Here is a 23,732-nt window from a genome sequence, read left to right as displayed (position 1 = left end):
TATTGTGCAAGGGCTTGGCACAACAAACGAATTTATCTGTTTGTTCAATGTCCACAGCAACCAACGATATGGATTCAGCTGTTGAAGGTAAGTTTTGGGTAGGAATCACTTCCACTCACTCACTGTCGATAGGTATGAGTTAATTGGCCGATAAGCTGTGCGATCTGTGTTTTATTAGCCGATATTCAGCTCACTTGAAATCGTGCACTGAACGACCCTGATGACTTTCATTCCCCTGTTGTGAGCCGGCTTTAGTTCAATTTACGTTTTAGAGGAATTTTCGTACGGAGACCCTGCTTGGTAAGAACGATAAAAGTGGGCTAGTTGGGATGAATTCTTTCTGAAGAACGTGTATGCCAACCACTTTCCAGAAACGTTTTCTTGTTTCATTGCTTAACCAACCTTGATAATCAATACCTGATAACTTCAATTTTCGGTCCACATTTACAGATATAAGGCATCTTTATAAAGAGGACACCAAAGGTAAGTCCTTGATGTTGTGAGACATCGACCTGCGCACTTACTTCCATATCTGTATATCGAGCGATATATCGATTGGCCTAACGGCCTGCCTACAAGACGATCTATTCATCCGGCTGGGTATCTATCTACTCACTTAATTGTCTGTATCCATCTCATCTAATCCAATCTAATATAGCCTAGATCCGCTTCCGGACTGACCTGTTACATGAAGCTGCGCTGAGGGATAGCCACATACATTGAGTTCTACCACATCCAGTTTGCCCTGAGCTGACTGTGCATCCACCCAGATGCAGTGTAAGTTCGAGGGGTTAGTACCGAATGCTGAGCGGACGCAGACATTACCCAAACCATCAGCATGTCCAAATGGTGATTCGTGAGTTTTAGTTTGCATAAATGCAAAACAACAGTTCCCCCAAATAGCATAAAAGGGGCATCTGGTGGCCTGAACAATTTAGGAAATTATCCTGCGCACACACATGTGACTCCAATGCTGGTCACTGTCCAACTAGGCCCTTAAAATGACGGTAATCCTATGCTGTCAAGAGTTATTTGTGGATGAACACATGAAGTACACATAGATGGGATAAAATAGGATGCATTAATTCACAGCAAAGTATATAACAACATACTTGAGTAGGTTTGAGGTAGCCCGGCAACAAAGCCAGAGTCTCACCGTGGGAAATCACTAGCGGCCAACACGCAACACATGTAAAAGTTTTATAGTGGTCCAAACAGCAGATTGGACATGCATATCTGGTCAGTTTTCCTTAATAAAGTGTGATCACATAGGATGATGACAACCGAATAAAACTTTTGGCACCGTTTTTTCCAGCTATCTAGAGTCTTTTGTGTTGCTTGATATCGTCAGCTGGTCACAGTATTTCTTGTGCCGTTGCTCGGTCCGTGAGCAGATAAAGGTACAAGAGAATAGCAGTGAGCTGATCATGTAATGCCTGCATGCTTACCTGATCTTTTTACTCTCAAGACGGCCTACGGTAATGTTCAGGCGTTTAGTAAAGCAGTTAGAAAAGTGTAGCCCGTGAAACTGCAGTTTGAGCTTCATTTGTTTAAGATGGTGAGGGGTGCACAGTCTCCAAGCCTCTGATTGGTGATCGACAACGTGACTGAGCAGATGAGAGCAGCAGCTGGTTGTGTGTCTCCAAGCGGCGGTGTTCTGTTTTTCGGGGCAAAATCGTTTGTTGGTGAAAGCAAGCACTTGGATAGCGCGCTCTCCAAAAAAAGAGCAACTTTGGCATTTAGTTACAGTACAGTGGCGTCCTGGAATGCAAAGCTACAGGGATTGATCTGGATCGGCATGTGATTTTGAAGCCTCGAAACAGGGGACCCTTGGAGGTGATTGTGATGGAGCATTACGCTTGCTGTAAGAGTTTTCTTTGTTACCGTCTACTGAGCAAAACGTCGAAACACATTCACAGATCACATTCATATACGTTTGACCTGATGTTCTCAGGCTCCATGAGACACGACTTGAATTGACGACTGGGCATTTTCTTGATGGAATCAAACCGTGTCAGAAAACACTGCGATCCTGCCCTCCTATCATCTTTTGACTTATTCAACAAAGTGTTTATTCGAGACCAGATGTTTGAAACTGTTTTGCGTTGCTTACCTTGTTTCAGGGAATCCCTAAAATCGGTTGCATATCTCTTCCGTGCTTTTGCACCTAATACAATACGTTCTACTGGAGAGTTCATTGACTGACTGTCAGTACCATATATCAGTTTTTGGACGACCAATGAGTCACGGGTGGTTAGTTTACTTGAAAACAAGAAAGCTAGAAAATGACTTTAGTACTTTTGATACCAGTTTTGATGTCCAGTCTGAAAGAGAGACGATTTGTCCTCAAAAGATCATGCCCTAGACTTGTATTTTATGGACCTGAGTTTATATTGGTAAGATTATTGTCGAACTTCCTCGAACTTCCTAGCGGTTGTTTCGAGAGACGGGGTCCAGGAGGCTGGGGCTATCCGGAATGTTTGAGGATCTGAATGTGACGTCACTTGCTCCGTATCATGGCGTCATATCTCCATGCTCAGACAAACGTCCAAAGTTCACCACTAGTGAATGACCGGTCAGGTATCACAAGAAGGATATAACTTGCCAACCAAGCGAAGGAGTAATTGTGATCCTCACTGGAAACAGCTGGATCCAAGAGGCTTCAATCGGTCAATCTGCATTATGGAGAACCGGGTGCATATGTCGGTGGTGTTGGCCTCAGCCATTGGGAAAAATCTGCATGGGCCAGTTGGATAACCATGTTTGTGCCAACACATTCAAGAATGCAAGTTCGACAGTGACCTAAAAAGTCTGTTTTCTATTATCAGAACTTTTCACGGTCGTCAAATCTGAGCTTCTCGAGTCCTTTCTGTTTACTATTGTGATCTGCTTCTTGAGTGCAAGCTAGATCGTGTTGCTCATTGCAAAAAAAGCCCGTACATTGAAACTGAACACGTTAATTGGTCCAGTTTGGAGTTGCCTTGAGCTTATTGCTCCGAAACGATGTCCGGGCAACCTACCCGGCACCAGCTCTCTCAGTCCGCCAAATACGACTATTACTAACTTTTTTTTCCAATTTTATGAGGCGCACCCTAGTGTCGCTAAATGGATGTCACTTCGTTATTGCGCAACTAGTGTTGAGTTTACCTTCAGCTCAATTCATTCTAATATTCAGGGCAGACATCGTCATTTATTCCTTGTCCATACACGTGATAAAGCCTGGGGAATTTTTCAGTCCAAAATGCATGGAAGGCCGATAGAAACAGGAAAATACAGTTCCTGTCGAAGAGAGGGCTGGCAAATCAGCTAGTCTAGTTGGTTGTTGATTTTGTTCGCTAAGCTGAGCAATTTGATTGCCAAATTTTCATCACCAGTCGAGGTGACATGATCAGTGCACAGTGAAGTGCAGTCATGGGATAATTGATCAAAATCAAAACTAATAAGACGGTCACAAAGTTTTTTCTAACGAACAAGTAAAATATCCGGGATAATTGTTTGTTATGAATGGTTATTCATTAGCAAATAAAGCAGTGTGTGAAACTAAGTACTATAAAACATTTACCAGAAACGAAACAGTCTTGCCTACATCTTGAGATTGAAGAAGGTTAAGCTGTTATTCCAATTGCTAGAATGCTAGAAAACATGACTGACGGCACCTATAAATGTCTAACTGTACGCATGAGTTCCACATCCATTATTATCTATTATCAGCTTCCGACTGAAAGACGGGTGACCATCAGGTGTAGCTTGTACCCGTTAGTATGCCGGTATCACGCATCCTACAGTAGTCGTGCAATGAAGCGTTTTTCAGAGATGTACGGGAGCACAAACCCAATTCGCTGAAGCTTGGATCAGAGAATATAGATTTGAGTGCAATCGTGTCACATCTGACTGAGATATTTCACTCCATAGAATAAAACAAAATGCTTTCCGACAGTTCAAAAACAATCAAACTGCCAGTGTCGGAATCCGAGTATATAACCATAAACTCTTTTGTAGAAGAAACGGATCCGACTCTAGAACTGGTGTTGGTCAGCAGCCACTCTGACTTACCAAACCGTGGAATAGGGTAGCTAAGATTGACCAGGAAATGTTTGCCACGCAGACCACCAGCAAGCTGATCAACCACCAGTTAGTGGGACCCCATAATCAACAATGACCAAATCATTTTTATCTGAGTGAAACTATCGACCCCTTCACTATCTTAATCGGTGAAATATGCAAGACCACGGCACATTTTTTATAAGGTTTTGATATGCTTGCCTCGCGGTAGCCACAGAACCCCATATTTGTTAGCCAGGTTGTGTGTTCTAGTTATTTCTGCCGACTTGTGGTTTCAGGTTTGCTCACGTGCATTCCCCACCATGTTGCATGGCTCAGAGAATAAACTATGGAGTCTATCCACTATAGGCCACTCTTCTATTCACAACTATGCAGTCAAATATAAAAGTAACACGCTCGTGCTGACTAACAAATGGAGAGTTAGGTACCTGAAGGAATTCGGGGTTCCGGTGCGAATTCATTTAGCGGAAGGCCCATGGTTCGAATCTAACTTCCGCATCTCGACTTCTCCTGTCTAGTCTTGAGCAACCTGGCAGTGTCCCAGCCCTCAAGCTTTCTTTAGTTGACTTAACCATTAGGCACAGTGACTGTGTTACAGCAGAGTGTTCTTTTAAATTTTTTGTAGAGTCATCAACTATCCATTCCGCAATAATTTTGGGCTGAAAGCTTTCAAGTCGTCATCACTATAACTACACACCAATAATGCTGTTCAAATTTTAGCACGCCAAAGTCGTTTAGCCGGTAAGTGATACTCATTTTGGCTCAGATGAAAACCGAAATCAGTAAGCAGATAAGGTGAGCTATGGAATGTTAATTTTTTCAATGTGTGGCGCTGCTACACATACATAGTGAAGGGAGAATGCTTGCATTTCAGTAGATTCTATTGGCCGGTTGGTTACGCAATATCTATCATGATAACTAAGGTGGTAGCGTCATCTTCATTAGAGTCATTTGTTTGATTCACAGTTACGCTCACTTGCAGAGAGTTAGTTAATTAGTTATGATGTTAATTACTGCAACAGCGATTTGCTGAATTCAGTGGTAACCAAAAATTTCATGTATGAACCCAAACGATACCGTCAACTTTGAGGAGTTGTGGATTTCCAGCCAACTGCTTTACCGACATTTTGAAAAGACACTTTTGAAGATCACCATTGAATAACTCTACTGTCTTTGAAACTTCCACAGCTCATTAAAAACTTTCATTTCATCTGTTGTTCATAGCTATCCGGAAAATCCTTGATGATGATGACGATGAGGTAGCTGTGAAAAGTAAGGATCTTTTGAAGCTCTGAAATGGTACAATTCCCACGTATTTTTTTTATCTACGTTGTACCGAATTACTATCTTGAAGCAAGTTTGATCGATTTTCCAACGACAGCACTATGTGGTTGATTGACCGCCTCTGGTTTAATTGCGACTCGTCCCAAAGTTAGGTCACAAAATTTCAAAACAGCTTTGGTGCATTTGATCACTGTTTTAGACGGTTCTGTGGAAGAAGGACCTCCTTTTTCATTCAGGACTTCGAAGGGATGCTTAAATAGCTTCACATTCCCAATCGGTGCATAAAGTGATGTGTTCCAGTGTGTCCTTGCAAGTGATCACGATGGCGATCCGACCATTAACCAATAAGAGTATGAGGAGGATGATGGTGTAAACTTTGGTCCAAAAAACGTTGAGGTCAGGCCTAACGAAATAATTCTTGCATAGTCATGTAGAAACTTCGATTCTGTGAACAATATTATGTTGACTTATACTAGTGAAGGAAGGAAAAGTGTTCATTTCCAGATATTTGTATGATAGAATTTTGGATCAGAAATAATTTGGAACGAAACTTGCATGTCGAAGTGTAGAAATTCTCATTTTGCGCTCAATATAGAAAGCCATGCACTAGTTCACATAAATGTACATTGAAAAAATCTTCATTATAGTTTATGGTTGTAGTCGTGCAAAATGCAACAGTACTTAACGCCTTTTATGGCAATTCTATTTATCATGATGTATCAAATAATGTACAAACTGATATATTAGCCGGAATATACAGTAAATTCACTCTGAGAACATCGTAAAAGAGATACTCATTTGAGTTCCAGGTTAGTATCCTTTCAAAGTCCTATTGCTATGAATCCTTGAAAAACCACTTATTTGCCTGCAACTACACTTATTTGTTCCAGAGTCCGAAAGCAAAAAAATGAAAGGTAAGTGAATTTACGAATTTACTCGATTAGGAAGGGTCACTTATGATCGGCGGTTATTGGTGCTAGAACGACTACCTATCCTACTCTTAGATTTTTTGACTTAGTTCGCAAGAAACATTTAACACAAAAGAGACTGAATGGTCTGGGTAGTTGCTGAATTTGCCGTCCATAGAGTCTTTGAGTTTCGGCAATATATCCTATTCTTTCAGAACTTTTAAACAGCGGTGACGAAAAGATGCTGGAAAGTAAGTTCACTTATAACAGCATACATATATATGAGAAACGTTACTGTAAGCTTACAAAGCAATGGCTATTTGGAGAGAAATAGGTTAGATTTACGGTCTAGAACAGCACGCTGGTTGGATCAATGAAAGGAAACGGATTCGTGTCTGTCTGCTTACGCTTCTGAGACAAAATGTCTTCGTTCACGAACATATTGCAGATTGCGAAAAAAACACTTTTGTGATGTCGTACACTCGACTTCCGCGTTTTGAAGCGTATTGACACGTTCCGTTCACCGACCAAAAATGTGGGATGGCTTAGGCATTTCAGTGGCAAAAAGAATCACAGAAGTTTTTGAATCACACTACTTTCAAATACAGTTGATTGTAAAAAAAATACGGAATTCAAAGCAGATGTTCGTTTGGGACATTAGTTTTCATCTGATATGATGTTCGATTAATCGAGATGCGTTTTCTTGACACAACACACAGGACTACAATCAATTGGAAAATGTTTGGGACCGATTGGGAAGTCATCGTTTCAGAGGGGTTTGGTAAACAATCGGTGGATTTATTGCTAAGCAACAGCAGGCAACGTTTCACTTTTGACACAAAAGCTTCGTCAGGCCAAGTGAGTAAGTAGGTTGATTGGGTTTTAAGGCAGTCAGGGAACCAATCCGTGAGATTCCTTATGACTAGTGACGTGATCATTGCTGGGTGTTCAGCCAGATATCCCTGTTTGTTGATTAGTGCGATGACTAAGCTTTACGATAGATCGGTTAGAGGGGGGTTCGTCTTTATGATGAACCTACTTACTTACTTGGCCTGACGAAGCTTTTGTGTCAAAAGCGAAACGTTGCCCAGCAATAAATCCACCGATTGTTTACCAAACCCCTCTGAAACACAGGACTACATTTTATCGATTGGTGGGACCTTGAAAGTATTGGGATCGTTAGATTATTCCGTCTGGCGCGCCTAGAACTGGTGCCACATTGTCGAAAAGCATGCGATATAATGAGGTTCTCCTACTTTACGGACTGCGGGTGAAGAGTAATCAAAGTGTGTTGATGGTATAACCAATTCCTTCAAGAGGTGTTCGGCATTTCGGAGTTGGTAACAAAATGATTTAAAGAATCTGTGTGATTCTTCGAATCAATCTATCAGGACTCTTAAATTACCTGTGTCTCACGCGGATAATTTTAGACATTGTCCATTTAACATCGGACACAAAGAGATTCTTGCCGAGGAGACGTGCGCGGATCACCCACTTAACATCGGGCATGATGTCCAAACCTTTGGAAGCAAGTTTCATGTATCCGCATGTGAAACAAGTCCTCAAAACAATCTGAGTGGTTTTTTTAAATAAACACCTTAATTAGTTATGGTTGTCTGTCTCACGCTAAGCAGTAACACACGAGCTTCACAACAATTACAAAAATCTAGCGCTACCAATGAGATGCTACAACGTGGATTTGGGCAAGATATTGGGAATAATGACGACTTTGAATAATATAATAACCTTTAATCATTTCCATGAAATGCAAGATGAATTTTCAGGATTTGAATAAGTTGAAACGAATGTACTTTTGCAAGATTTCGGATATTATCACTACTAGTCGATGTTCCCATACACGCCGAGAGTTTGAGCTTCTACTTTGTGGTCGCGAATATCATTCACGAAGTAGTGCGTGGTGGCAAAAAAGACTTATCTCCAGAGAAATTCTCATGGCTATGAGGTGAAGCCACGTGGCGTCTAGTGAGTCGTGGTCACAAATAGCGGGTTTCTGACTTCGGAATTAGGATTCCATGGGTACTTGGATTCACTTGTGTTAAAAGGTGCAGTGCAAGTTCCCCATACCCGGAGTAAATGACGTTCTTCCACTTGACCTACCGGTTCGTCCGACTACCATCTTCACAACAATGAACAGGAGTATTCGCCTGTCACATGGATCATTATGGATGACACTCCAAATCGTTTGAACGAAGTCGCTTCTCAAGCCTTCTTGGACACGATGAAATTCAAGCGATCCATGAAATGTTAAGCCTCAAGATGGACGGAAGTGGTTGTCTCTTTCACCAATAACAATTACAACCGCGACGTTAAGCTAAAACATCTAGGTGTTTGGAAAAGACAATGCCTGAAAAGATTCAAGACTTAGTTGAGAACAAATGAAATTCTTTACACAATAATATCTACATTTCTAGTTGACAACAAACGAAGGAATAGCGCAAGGCATACTGTGGTCCCTGGCTCGAAGTAATTTCTTAGTGACCCGATTCTAGCTTTGATATTTGTCTGACTGTTTGCATAATCATTTTGTCATGGCACACCTTATGTCCTTGAATTGATCACTGGATAGTGGTTGAAATCAGCTTACATGCAGACAATATACAACTGTGCTTCAGAGGAACTCCGCAACAAATACAGTCAGCAGAAGGAAAAAGGTAAGTCACCTGCTAAAACATCTTATTTTTCCAAGGCAACGTCTCTCGCTACGAAATGTGTGGTTATAGTGGCTGTGAGGTTTCGCCGAAACTACAAAATTTAATCATTCCAGGTTTTTGGCACGATAGTCTTAGCAGCGGTGTTATCTGGAAGGATTTTTGGCCGTTCCAAATGCGAAATGTTGTTTTTTGATTTCTTTATCTTCTCGTCTCAAAAGAGGATCATTTTTGTATAACTTGATCCATAACGTTTTCAATAAAAACAGCTGGCAGTTGCCTATAAGATATGTATTCATCAGAGCACTGATGGTTACTAAATATTAACACATCAATTAGAATTTACCATGCGTTGTACGACAGATATACACAGCCAAATATCCACATTACCAAGTTACTTTAAAAGGATGCAAAACAGCAAGAAAGCGCAGAGATGACTAAATTAGAAGACAGTGGTTACGGAATTAAAACTTTCACGGAACATCTGATTATCAATCCAAAAAAATCACCTCATCATCATCATCGACAGCATGCATCAGTGTTGATGGACACTCTGGTTTTAATATTTTAGGTCATGGTTGTACGAGGGCTGGGATAATGCTAGGGCGCCCACACCTAGACAGAAGGACGATTAGGGTCCTCAACCAAAGTCTTTGGCTCAAAAGCCTAATCGCAAGGCAGCGGTGTTTGGCGGGAAATGCAAATGCATTACCATTTCTACGGAACAAGTCGCCACATGTTCCAACCCCCAACCTGGAGGGCCAGGAGACTGTGTTCGTCAGACCTCTAACCATTGACCAACCTGGTATGAGAGACTCTGTGAGTGTCGCGGGACACTCTCCATGGATCGCTGAGGTGTGCAAACCGTCACACCACGGTACGGTCCAGTTTCTCCGTGACGGAAGCTACACCAGGCCCGACAGGATGTACAAAAACAGCTCTCAATGGTGAGGGCACGTATGGTTCGTGAAGAACAAACGTCGAGTGTGGTGCAGAAAACAGGTTCTCACTTTGATAAAAACCTCTCCGCGGTGGAATATTCTGTTCTTTGGTCGGTGACTGATTCGTCTGACCCCAGTGTGATTATGCTGAAAAGTACCTCTTCAGGTTCCGGCAGTGACAATATATCCCAAGGCAAACCGACCGGCCCCTGAAATTGCTCACCTTAACGGAGTTGCTGACCTATTTCGTTCCGAAATAACCGAGTTCTTTGTGTGAGTCAACTTGGCTCGTTTCCTATCTGATGCTACGGTTGCGCGTCTTCCCTGACACTGTTACTGGTCCATTCGCCTTATTGCCGCGTTCGCCTACCAACCCGAAAACTTGCAACCAACTGCTCGGAAAATCTTGCCTCACGCAGATCGCCTCTTGCTGTCCAAACCAATTTTTCATCCAATATCTCTCAGTCAGTTTTGTACCTTAGATCCAATGGAGGTCGAAACGCCGACAAGCTATCCCAACGCAGTGGATATACTTCTTTGTCTGTTGCGTACACATTCGGATCCGCAGCTACGTGGTCAACTTTGCGTTCTATTCGGCCAACTCATATGCGCCTCTCTCATCCATGATGTTCTCCTTGAAGGTGACGGATCTCCGGTCCTGACCAAGCCGTACGATGTGCTACTGGGTGCGATTGATCGAGTACTGTCTTCCTCCGTCGAGTCTTCGGAAACCACTTAGCGTCTGGCACTCTCTGGTCTACGATCTTGCGTGAACGCAATTCTCGCAGTTTCTCGGCACAAATCCGCTTCTCCATCTCTAATGGAGACGGATCTAGCTTCTTTCGTGATGAACTGCGTAGCTCGGAATCTGGCCTGCTTCATAATGAAACAACATGGTGGGCGAACGCATTTATGTGAAAATTAAAATGGTTTACACGCGAGGCTTACACGAAACCGGGCTGATAGAATAGCTTTCAATGATACGTGCTGTACCGAAGCCACTTGATGATTCCATCTGTACGATATCTGGCATGTTACAATTGGCTGAGTCGATTTACCAGACTGGCTTCAAGAAGAATGAAACTGGCCAAGGACTCTCGATGCTTTATCAGCAACCTTGTGAACACTGTTTCTTGAAATAAAAACATTTTTCCTGCACCACGTGGTTGTGATCATCTAGTTTCAAATGGAGAACATCCGTAAGTAAAAAAATGTTCAGCTTGAAGCATGATAGTAAGCGACTTAACCCCCAATGTCAATGCGTTGCTAAATTGGCTACAATCCACGAACACGCCATGCGGAATGTGATAACAGAAGAGGGTTCTAATTAATTAATATCACAGAGGACAAGTCGTCAACGAAGGTGCGCTTTTGTGATCCGACAACATCATCATTCAATATCACGATTTGCACATAAACCTCTATTTGTATACATAAAATGACACATCATTACGCACGGGATGCAGACGGTAAGATCAAAGTGAATTATTTCGGGGATGAAATGGTCCGCTCTTTAACGATTTCCTATCCTGGTGGTGGATAGAAGCTAATCAGATGCCTATGAGCTATGGTCAAGTTGAGGTCTCCACTCACTCGACAGATTCACTCTGATTTCCTAATGACAATACATGTAGATTCATACTTCAGTTTAAAGCTGTGAGAAACGCATAACCACGATTTCATCAATTCCTCATTACTTTTCCAAACTTATATCTTACAGTATCAGAAGGCAACATTAGAGAAAAAGGGTGAACTTTGATAGGTCGCCAACAAGTTTCCACTCAATATGCTTTTAAATAGAGTCGTTCAAGAGTACTCGAAATAACTGCGCAAATGAATTTTTACTTATTACGCAGTAATGTATGCGTGTTCCATTCGCCTGCACCTCTTAATTTTTCCCAACTTGAACGTTTCGCCACAAACCAAGAAACATTTTTCCACTAAAAAACCGAATGACTTTATTTTTATCTAGTTGTTAGATACTACAACGCCTTTTTTCCATCTTTTCTCGCACTCTCTTGACCGCAAGCGCTTAGATACAGAATGCACGATATTACAACTAGCGTCAATGTGAATGAGTAAATGCCACTATGGGAAATATAAAGGAGGAAGCCCCACGGATACTCACAATATCCTCGTTTCGTCACATAGGATGTACGTTTAAGATATTTTATATGACAATCTAATAACAGAGTCTAGGAGCCTTCTATGTAATCTACAAATTGCAAAATTTCTACCAGACGATCCAGTGGAGGGTGAGTAGATTTATTTTTACAAATTGATTGATTACTTGATGAGAAAAGCTGCTGCGTTGGTTGAGTAAAATCCGTTTGAAAGGTAGGAGAATACGATTAGTATGAACGGATATCAACTGATAGAAAGGGTTTGAATTGTTCCATTTCTTATAAGGTTGTTGAATTATTAGGACAAGCCACTCATTCCTAGGCGAGGACCATTCAAATACGCACTGTCGAGCTGACAAAAAACGAATGCCAAATTTTCGCTTCCTGTAAATCAATGAATGTATGGATTCAAAATGTGCAGGTAGATGATTTATGGCAAAATATAACCCCTAGCATACAAATGTGCTGGTCCTATACAGTAGTCACACCACACAGCTTTTCACACCGTAGACGATGAGCAGTTCGGATCACCTCGAACATGATAGATAGTTTGAGCAGAATCGTGTCTCTGTGAAAAATAACTAGAAACGCCATTTGGGAAATTTTGGGCTGGCGGGGAAATGAAAACTATCAAGGCGCTCTCATTTCAGAAAGCACTATCGTTTTCATGTCTAAGTGAATCCTGATAAGCGATAGTTTAGGCTTCGACACACGTCACATTTGAGTCAATCCTCCTCGCTTTAGCAAACGCTTTATTAAATATTTGTGCACATCATATCTGCATATCATGCAAAAAACCAGTGCAGCTTAAATGGACAGTTCCGTTAATATAATTAATTTTGCAACAAAGCAAGGAATGTTTTACTGAGATCCGTAACCTTCGTTCGATTTGCTAAAATCTTCACAGATATACGATATCTCTACAAGGAGAAACAGCATAAGAAACGTAAGCGTTTAATACTTTTCCGCATACCTGAAAAAATATATTGTCTCGGTTGATAAGTACCTCGCGATGCGCTTACACGTTCTCAATGATCCGTAGTTTACGCCATTGAGTACATGCTGGCTTGCAGTTCACAACCATCCAGACCTGGTATCAGACCGATGTTCTCTGAAACAAACCGAATCTAGCTCTGATATTTGTCTGACTGTTTGCGTAATTATATTGTCATTGCACACCTCATGACCTTAAATTGACTGCTGGAAAATTGTTGACATCTGCTCACACGCAGACCACATACATGCAGACCACATACCACATGCCAGCAATGTTTATTTCAGACGTACCCCACAACAAATACAATCAACAGAAGGAAAGAGGTAAGTTACCTGGTAAAAGAACCTTATTTTTCCAATGACTACGTCTTCTACTGCAAAATGTATGGCTATAGTGGCTGTGAGGTTTGCCGAAACTACAGAACTTTAATCATTGCCGTAGTTCGTCACGATATCTTCAGCAGAATTCTTATTTAGAAGAATTTTGGGGCCGTTCATACTAAGAAATATTGTGTTTTCCTTTCGTTATGTTTTTACTTTCATGAGAGGATTATTTTGTGTAAATGATTTCGGAATGTTTTCAATAAAAACCGCTGACAGCTGCCTACAAGATTTGTGTTGATTTGGGCACCGATTATTACTAAATAAAGACAAATCCACAAGAAGTCTCCATGCGTTTTGCAACAGATTCAAACAGCCAGATATCCACAATACCAATTTACCTTTGAAAGCGGAAAAAAAAGTATGAAGGCGCAGGACTGGCTTAATGAGTTGATGGTGGTTACGGAACTAAAACTTGTGCAACCATCAGCAGTTGCCAATTTGATGTGCAATCCAATAAAAATATCACCTGCTTTGTATTGAAACAATATGATAGGAAATGTTCTTTTTTCATATCAAAATGGTTTCCAAGGAGACTCACACGATACCTTGAATTAAAGGTACTTTGCGGAAGCACATAGAATGCACTTTTAAAATATTTTCTACCAAAAGATAATAACAGGGTCTAGGATCCTTTCATGTAACCTACAAATTGCAAACTTATTTCACTCCGTCACATTGGTACCAAAGACGTCTCCAAATTAATATCACAATGCACAAGACATCCAAAGATCCGTGTAAAGTAGAAGCAGAAACGGTACGCAGAAACTGTACAGAAACATCAGGTTCACTACAAATTCTTACGTTATATTAATATTGTATTACTATTATTATATTAGATACAATATGTTATGCGTAATATATATTATTATGTACAATAAATATTATATAATAAATTATATACATTATCATCTTAATGCTTCAATATGTTAATATTGACTTTAACCAGACGATCCAGTGAAGTGTAAGTAGATTAATTTTCACAAATTGACTGAATAATTGATGAAGAATGTGCTGCGTTTTTCGAGCGAAATCCGTGATTTGAACGGTAGGAGAATGCGATCAATATGAACGGATATTAACTGGTGATAAATGGTTTTGAAATTCTCCATTTCTTATAAAATTGTCTGTTTACTAGATCAAACCGCTCATTTTTAAGCGAGGACCCATTCCAACACGTAAAGTGACGCTGACGTTGAAACGAATCCAAAACGTCGTTTTCCATTTACTACTCAAAACTTGAAAGTAGATGAAATATGATATAATATAAGCTCCAGCACATAGATATGCTGGTCGTATTCACACCACAAAGCTTTTCTCACCGTGAGCGATGAATACTTCGGATCAACTTGAACATGATAGATATTTTGAGCGGGAGTGGAGTCAATCCTTCTCGCTTTAGCAAACCTTTCACCAGATATTGCTGCGTACATCTACCTATCTTGCAGAAAATCAATACAGTTCAAGTGGACAGTTCCGTTACTAGAATTAACTTCGAAACAAAGCAAGGAATGTTGTACTGAGCTCCATAACCTTCGTTCGACTTGCTAAAATCTTCACAGATATACGATATCTTTACAAGGAGAAACAGGATAAGAAACGTAAGCGTTTAATACTTTTTCGCATTCCTAATAAAATATATTCACTTGGTTGATAAATACCGCGCGATGCGCTTAAACATGCCAAATTAGTTGGGGTTTTATCCGTCGAGTACCCTTTGGCTTCCAGTACAGAAACACAGAGACCTGGCATTGGATCAGTGTTCTGTAGAACAAACCGAATAACATAGATGTGTCACTGATGTAGAGCTGCACAATGGATAACTCAGTCGTCACCCTAAATGCCTTTGGCTTCTGGCATACAAAAATTGAGCTGTTGAATCCGTTGAGACAAGAAGAACGTGCGATTTCCTAGAAACAGTTTCAAATCTCCGTAAGCAAGAAACACGGTGTCTTCCGGATCATGCTGAATTATACCGGTAACCAGATCCTGAGGATTAGCATTTTTCAACAACCGCTTGTACCGTTGTCGGGGTGGATACCAGTGATTCAACATTCACGCACGTTACGCTTTCTCCCGAAAATGGCTGGATTTCGCAGATTCACTCTAGCTCAACTGTTCGGCAACGTTTTGCTTTAAAAAATAAGAACACTGTGCAAACGGTTAAGGTGAAGTACTTTTTGCGTAAAATCTCATTATTGGCTCAACAGGCTTCTGGTCATTACTCGTTCTAAGTATGTATATATATCTTTGAATGCTGATGCTTCAGTCTGCCATCGGTAGATGTCCGGGCGACACAGAGAGGAATATCCACGTTGCAGCGTTTACAGGCAAACTATTTATTTATCATGGTCCCTGGTGGTTTTAGAGGATCCGCGTCAATTTCTGTGTCCACTTTATTTGGTTTCCTTCAGCAGAAAAGCCTTTCTCAAGTGGCAGCTACAGAACCTCTACCGGTGAGCTCAAACATGTCTTACGATGGGTTTTACGTAACGCATTCTGTTACTTGGAAATATTGGGGAGATTGAAGATCAGATGACCTTGTACATATCTGGAATAACGACTGATCGTGACTATCTAAAGGAACTCACTCAAACCGGTGCAGAACAGTTTTCAAGATTTTTAAACCGGGAATCCTAGCTTTTCAAACAATCTACTTGTCAGGAGCTATGTATGCATACTTCGTTAATTTGAGGCAATGTCGAAATCGATCGGGACTATTTCAATCAGAATTCACTTCATCGCAGTCGCTTACAGCAATAAACGGTATTCTATCACCTCAACATTGCTTACATAATTAGCATCGAATAACAGGTTACGTTTTAAGAGCCATCTATTTTGCCGTTACGAAATATAGTGGTTTTGAATCCCTTGGTTGCTCGCATTTGCTCTTCTGGATTCTGAGGCCGATCATAATAATAGGCAATAGGAATAAAGGCGTAACATCTTAGCAACATTCATGGTTCCTCTCGGAATAACCAAATCTTAAGTTGGTTGCACATTGCACGTGTTGAAAAACTAAAAGCATAACCCTTAACAGTGGTTAAGTAGCGTCGTCTCTGATGAGCGTTACACACACAGGCAGGCTATCCTTATACCATTTTATTGCTGACTGCCACATTTTAGAGGGACCAAATCACAGTTACGGATATGGTGAGTTTGATTGTACTTTGCCGACAGATTATGTATGCATATGTTTATAGACAACACAAGCTCAATTTCAACGGAAGAGAGCGAATCCTGTAGAAAGGTCAAAGTGCATCCCTGATAAGTTGATAAAGCTTTCAATAATCCCACGCAGAGATGAGTCTATCCAAAGGGAGATAACAAAATACCCTCGTTTGATGAATAGTGACCACCACTGAAAATGAGGATCACAAGATTTGGGATATCTCGTCCATTTTGTTTAAAGTTTCTTCCCTCCATGGTGTCCTTTAAGGAGTACTTTTTGCGCCTACTGGTTGAACACAGTGATCTCACAATATCGATCCATTTACCAATAAATCAAATAATTTGAATTCCACTGGGGATATTTTGGCGTAGGTTGTGATATCTGGAACAAGAAGAATTAAAGACTATCTTGCCACGTTCTTGGTAATGTACTGATCGTAAAAGAATGTATTATTTGCTGATCATAATAACACGTGTTTTAACATTCTTGGAGTTCAAGAAAACTTGGTTCCGCAGCTTCAGTCGCAGGGGTATTTCGCGCGCGCTGGGAACATAAATGCTGCCGGATATGCTGAAGGCGGCTCCAACTACACTAGAAAGAATTTTGGGAGACGCATTTGAGTTACATATATCCACACAAAAGTTACGCAAATTATGTTTCGTCAAGCGTTCTGTTTGCTCCGGGAATATTTGGAAAAGCAGTTTCGTATTGGTAGTTCTAGAAATGATAATGGGTAAAATGTCATGAATGAGGATTGACCGCACTCAAGTAGTCTGATTTCCTAGCAAGAATGCAAACTACTAGTCAGCTGTGTTTCAATAACTCATAGGATCGATGAAGTTTCTTGGGAGTTCACTGCCGTGTCCGCGCTTTTTTCAAGCTCCACAGGCGAACGTGGTCTCCGAATTTCCAGAGACCACCTTTTCCGAACTACGCAAATGTGTGTATGTTAGGTTTGATAATCTGGAATTTACTGGCACATTCAGCTGAGGGACACCCATGTACATTGTATGATCTATTCTACAACTGATTGTGAGGTACAGAAACCTCATCGTGTTTATCCTAGAACGATGCGAGCCTACAAGACTTCACAAATGCACTGACATTGTCAAAAGTTCATGGAATTCACATGTAGCCCACTGAATTTAATATGACTATCGGACAGGAATGGCGCGCAGGAATGGTGGTCTGTTGTGAGGTCTGCACCGGGCACAACCTAATTGTGTTTCGCTTGACAAGTCTTCACTGCCACAGAACAGCGAAGCCAAAATACCTGCCATAGTTAGTGAGATCACTTTTGTCCAAAATGCCTCATTCCGGGGGGTAATTCCTGGTAAACAACTTATTTGGTGCAATTTTATTTAATCTTTAAAATACGAAGACTATCCCGCCTGCAATTATTAAGCCGTTTGATAGGATTTGGGTGATATCCAATGGCGATTTCGACAGCTGTTGCAATCTTTGAGTTCAGTTGTGCGCCAGATTGCACTCGACCATACTCTGCGTTGCAAACGAAGGCGTCTGTTCAGATTATGTCTAAAGGTTTAAAATGACGGCGCATGCGTGGACTCATTACACATCTGAGAAACTATGTGGAAATACAGCTTGACGCTGTCGCCCAATAAGCCCCGACAATCGTGGATGCGGTTAGACCGTGGGCAAGCCGATAGGTTTGCATACCAGGATTTTTTCAGAGTAGAAAAAGCCAAAGCTCTCAGATATTTTGACCACATACTTCAGCCTACTTGGTGTTTTTGTTCTTTTTCGGCTAGCGTCATCTTCCTATGGCAACACCTACAAGACCTCCACGGGTAAGTTCCAAACAACAGAAAGTGGATGCATGTGCGATGCACCTTTGAATGAAACGTAAAAATCTACCAAGGAATTTTTTCACGCTGACTTGGAAACAGTGCAGAAGACGATAATAGTTGGTGCCCTCGCAGTTTTCAGAAGCAGTGTTACTGCTGAAGAAGAAGGAAGTCTTCTAAAGTGTGGAAGTTAGTGGAACAGAAAACAGGCCACTAAGAATTTGGGAAACAAAGTGGATCTGGATGATCCACAAGGACTTAATCACCTTCACTTTTTATAGTTTCTCTAGTTTGTGGATTCGACAATCGCCTACTTGTCCAATTACTATATTCGTGTATTAGGAAACGCCTAAAAATGGTCGCACAACGCTAAATTCTTGTGCCAACCGATTTACTCTGCCAAATATTTCCCTCATCCCTTCCAAGCACCAGTCAATGAATTTCTGAATATTGTATACATGAAAGATTACTTTCATACTCTATGTGGATTACCGGGAAGTTCAGTAAGGAAACAATACTGACGTTTATTTTGTTCTGAACTCAGGACTGACGGCCTCCAAACTGGCCCCTCAACTTCATCCTAAATTGTACACTTTGCGACTTCAATAAATGGGTTAAGTAGATAGTAGAGTTAAAATTTTTGGCATCTAGGAGTATGTAGTCTGCGTCGAAAGCGGGAGTGTACCATTTTTCACGATTGACGTGTAAGCAGGGTTTAAGGCAAATCTACGTTCACTGAGACAACAGTGCACTGCTTCCGGGCATTTTTTGCATAGACTGGCTTCACCAATGGAATGAAATCTCGATTGTCATTCTCAAATCGCCTTACTACTAGCAAACGCCAAGTAGCTAAGAATGTAGGATAATTTGTACAATCATTGGATGTTTCATCAACCTAGTAGGCAGTCAACACGTTGAAATATGATGTGGATTCCGGGATCGAAGACTAGGTAATGTTATATGCTGTCTAATGCAAGCTATTCGGCGGACTGTGGCCAAAATCTGTAGACTCAGACCTATAAGGGATTTCGAACTACAGTAGAGATTCGCTAGATGAGCCATTCAGACCATTCCCAACAAGGACAAAGCAGTTATGAAATGTTTCCCAGTTTTTCAACACAAAATGGCCTCACCTGCAAAATGAAGTCTTAATTGTTAATATCAATTGATTATAAAAATCTCCAGGAGATACGCGTACCATTATCTTGAACACTCCCAAGGGCATACTTTCTGCAATGGGAAGTGTGAAGTAGACCAGTTATCCTCAACAACCCGAAGAACTACGCCCGTAAATTCGTCCACTAGTGGAGCTTCTTCTCATGCCTTGCGGATGCCTGGTTATAACGCTTTATATTATTCATCCCAGGATTTTCGAGGAGGTTTAAATCCTCATTCCACTACGGAATTTAGTTCATTTATTTGGTTACAAGATTATAGTATCAAAATAACATGCTAGGGATTGTAGTTCATATCCAACTAAATTTTTTACTGCAAAGTTAACAGGTTGTCTATTTGAAACATATTATATATTATTATTGTCATATATTATATATACTACTTAAAACAGGCCGTTCTGTCTCCCAATCGCAACACCTTCAGAGGGACCAACCTTAAATTATGGGAACCCATACAGCGGTGGTAATGGTATGTTTGGGGAGGGCATTCTCCGAAATTTGTGCAGTTCTGACGTGCAATAAAATGCATCACTTTCATATACGCATTATTTTTAAAGTTGAATTCGCTCTTATGGTTTTAGTATTTAGCATACCAATGAATGAAGTGATGTTTAGATAGTGCGTTGCACAATTCATCCTTTGGCATATTTTGCTGCAATAGTATTTTATGGTCTAACGTTTGCTCGTTGCGAGTGTGACTAGGCTCACTACTCCTCGATAGTCAGATTTTTCCAGTGAATCCGTCTTCGATTGCCACATGATGGTTTGATAATTTCAAATATTTTAACCAGGGTTAGGGTTCCAGAAATTTGACTCTTTTAAACGCTTCACAGCGAAAACCACCGGAGCATCACCGCTTGTGTGGATTAAGGAACGAATATTCAGACTGACCAGTCATATTATACACACCATAAATTACTGTCATCACCGCATTCACACCGATTACCTAAGGGTAGTTTTGCTAGGTGACGGATCTCACAAGATGACCCGGTTTTCCTTGGGTTTGGAGATTTAAATCCACCGGTACTACTGAAACTACTGGTAATGGCATGCGAGTAGTATGTTTTGCTCAAAAATTCGCTTTGCGTCTCTTGAAAAAGGAGCTCTATTGTGGAGAACTTTTTTGTGGATAGCCGCTTTTCCTTTCAAGTTACATTAGCGGTGTGCACGATTATGATCAAAATAGAAGTTTTAATTTTCATCGCTTTGAACTTTTAGCAGATCCAAGAGTTGTCAAGTATGATACATCGCCCTCGGATTGGACCCCTAGCTTAAAGATTTTCCTCGTCAAAAGTGGCTAGGATACAACCAGATATAAGTTCGGTTAAGGATGGTTTTTTTAAGGCCAGAATTTCGGAAAGTAAATTTCCCTTGAGGTAGTTTGCGGAAGAAGTTTGGTGTTGATATTTGTGAGTTGGCTGCATGTTATTTGATTAGCTGAATTCGAATCCGAGATCAGCTGACTCCTGAGCAAAGATGGAGTTGATCATTGGTTTGTTTGCCGAGCTTAGTAGCTCGATTGCAAACTTTTCATAATCTTTTGGAAAAAAATTCACCGACAGGTAAATATGCTTATTGACAGATTGACTGATTTTCTCAGAACCATACCAGGCCGCAGTGAAATAGAGTGAAGGCCTCAGATTGTTGGCTCACTGCGTGAGCGGTCCAACAAGAACCATCTGTTGGCAAAGAATAAAATGATACAGAATGAAAAGAATTTTGAAGTTATTATAACCGTTTCTGCACATTCCGCTGTGTTGAAAGTCATTATATATGATGCGGAATTTTTCGAAAGGCGCAACTGGTTTATGTTCACCTCATTTGTCCAGCTGAGGTCGCACGTAAGCCTCCAAACAGCAATTTGGGTGACGCGTTGGAAACTTCACTGATATTTCACCGTGGGTTATGCTCTTACTTTCGGGCCAAGTGGAACACGGTATAGTGCGACGTGTGAGATAAAACCACAGAGTTTGCAGCTCTAAACAGTCTCCACGTGATGGACTTTCTCACAGCTCACAGTTGTTTCCATCTCATCTACTGACTCAGTAATTCGCTGTGTAGACTAAACCGTCCAAAAGCCCAATCGCCCCAGTTATGCGAAACTCACATGGCTTTTGGTAGTCACTTTGAGTTTTGATTGCTCGATCAGCTGGGTGCATCAAGCTACCCTAAACAGAAAGCCGCTGGGATTGGATGTGCATCTGAATATGTTTAATCGCGGCTAAAACCTTTGGTAGATTCAGTCTTGTTTGCAGTTCTCGAAATACACCTCGCTGTTAATTTGAAAATTCTTGAAATGACGATTTGGTTCCCCGAATAGAACACGCGGGCAGAGCTGCCGCAGTATTCTTGACCTTTTGACGTTTCGCATTTACCACCGTGAACTAATTTTCGAATTGTTTCCCCTGCAGGAGTCTATCAGTACTCCGGTTATAATCAGAACTATGGTAAGATATTTTCAACCAAACTGGCACGGTACTCTTCCATGATCGGTTTTCAAAACGTCAACTTTAAATTTGGTCATAAAAATCTCACCACCAAAATAAGAGCTCATTTTGCATCCACCTACTTGACTGTGGGTGGGGTAACGGAATCGAACGCCATGCCGAAAGTAAATGGTCGCTATATTCCTTTCAGTTCCAGGAGATTCACGAGGAAAAATGTTGTCAAACCAACAGATAATATTGTAAACTTTCTCAATATTTTTGAGGTCAATTCGCGTAAGTTGGGAGCGGCCCTCCAATAGACACATGGGCTCGTAGAAGCAACGCAGTTTTTGCGGAGGTTCGGTCAACCTGAGCGAGTCCTGTGGACAATGTCTAGAAAGCACTTTGCCAATCGGATAAATTACACTACCTGCGGAGGCTTGGGAGTGTCGAACACATATCAGTTCTTGACTTCTATGAATTGGCTGTCCTATGTTTTTTAACCTGACCCATACATTCGATAAACATCCACACAACTGGCTAGCTCGATGAATATTGAAATCTTGATTATCCTTTATCCAAGGGCTGAAAACAGAAAGAGGCCCAATGTGGAATATTCACACTTTGAATATTCAGATCGTATTACTTAGAACAAAGAAAAAGTAGCTTTGAAGTAAACGTTGTGAAAAATTCAGAGAAAAATCTATTTCTGAGGCAAGCCAAAATATACTGCTATCATCTAATGGATAAGACGATTAGCAGCATTTTTAATGAGTAATATCCTAATGGAAGTGGGGCAAAACTTTTTCGTATAACATAACAGAATAATAAACGACCTATTCACGTTCGGGTTCCTATCCCTCTCAATAATCCATTTGTAGATCGATGGATGAGGTGTTCACTGCTTATGAGCAAGAACCTACTCAACCATAATTTTCTAAACTATGGATCATTTGGCGTAGAAGACTTTCGGCTCTGTCGCTGCATCCACAGGTTCATTTCATCTTCAGCATCTGATTCGTCATTTATGGTATTAATGACTGAAGGAAAACTAGTACAAGAAACATTAGTTTGTTTCTTGGCTGACAGTCTGGATTTTACTGGAGATCTTGGTCGCGCTTTTTGGATTTAGCCTGGATTGCAATTTTCTCATGACTGTTTCAAACAAGGTTGTCATTCTACGATGGTCACCTTTGACAACTTGAGACATTTGCTAAACATAGGAGGCGATTTCGCAGCGAACCGTTGAACTAGAGGTACTAACTTGGAGATCTACTCGGAGTTATGATAACGGTTTTTGCACAGTCCGCAGTGTTGAAAGGCATTATACATGATGCGGAATTTTTACGAAATAAGCTGGTGGTTTTAGTTCACCCCATTTGAAAAGCTCAGCACACAAGTAAGTCTTCAAACAGCGATTTGAGTAATGCGTTGGAAAATTCATGGAGATTCCGCGATGGAAATTGTTCTTACTCTCGGTCTTAGCGGAACACGATGTGGTGCAACGTATGAGAAAAACCAAGGATTGTGCAGTTTTAAACAATACTGAGGACGATTTTCTGACAGCGTAAAATTACTTTCATCTCATTTAATGACTGAGTAACTTATTGTATAGACTAAACCGTTCACAAAACCGAATCGCGTCAATTATGTAAAACTCATAGGGCTTCCGGTAGTCAGTTTCAGGTTTGATCCGCTTGCTTGATCAGCTGGGTTTACAAAGCGACTTTAAAGAGGAAGTCGCTGAGATTGGATATGCGTTTGAAAATATTTCATGGCGGCTAAAG

At 40.9% G+C, this 23,732-nt stretch overlaps 2 protein-coding genes across 2 annotated transcripts in view; both read left to right on the top strand.

Annotated features, from left to right (window-relative positions):
- Window positions 1-47: 47 nt before the first annotated feature.
- T265_03438 (hypothetical protein) lies at window positions 48-10,603 on the top strand (the record flags this gene model as incomplete). Its single annotated transcript, XM_009167922.1, has 4 exons — window positions 48-87; window positions 451-483; window positions 6,470-6,505; window positions 10,347-10,603. The coding sequence occupies 4 exons, from the start codon at window positions 48-50 to the stop codon at window positions 10,601-10,603; spliced, it is 366 nt and encodes a 121-aa protein (XP_009166186.1).
- Window positions 10,604-13,246: 2,643 nt separating this feature from the next.
- Window positions 13,247-23,732, top strand: part of T265_03436 (hypothetical protein) — a gene marked incomplete at both ends in the record, with an annotated part of 96,065 nt that continues 85,579 nt past the window's right edge. The window contains 3 exons of the mRNA XM_009167920.1: window positions 13,247-13,307; window positions 18,309-18,347; window positions 21,931-22,130. Coding sequence (XP_009166184.1) covers window positions 13,247-13,307; window positions 18,309-18,347; window positions 21,931-22,130 — 300 coding nt within the window. The remainder of the gene's footprint in view (window positions 13,308-18,308; window positions 18,348-21,930; window positions 22,131-23,732) is intronic.

The sequence above is a fragment of the Opisthorchis viverrini genome, assembly GCF_000715545.1.
Source record: "Opisthorchis viverrini unplaced genomic scaffold opera_v5_49, whole genome shotgun sequence".
Lineage (NCBI taxonomy): Eukaryota > Metazoa > Platyhelminthes > Trematoda > Opisthorchiida > Opisthorchiidae > Opisthorchis > Opisthorchis viverrini.
Note: the sequence above shows the minus strand (reverse complement) of the source record. Positions and strands in the feature narration are given on the sequence as shown.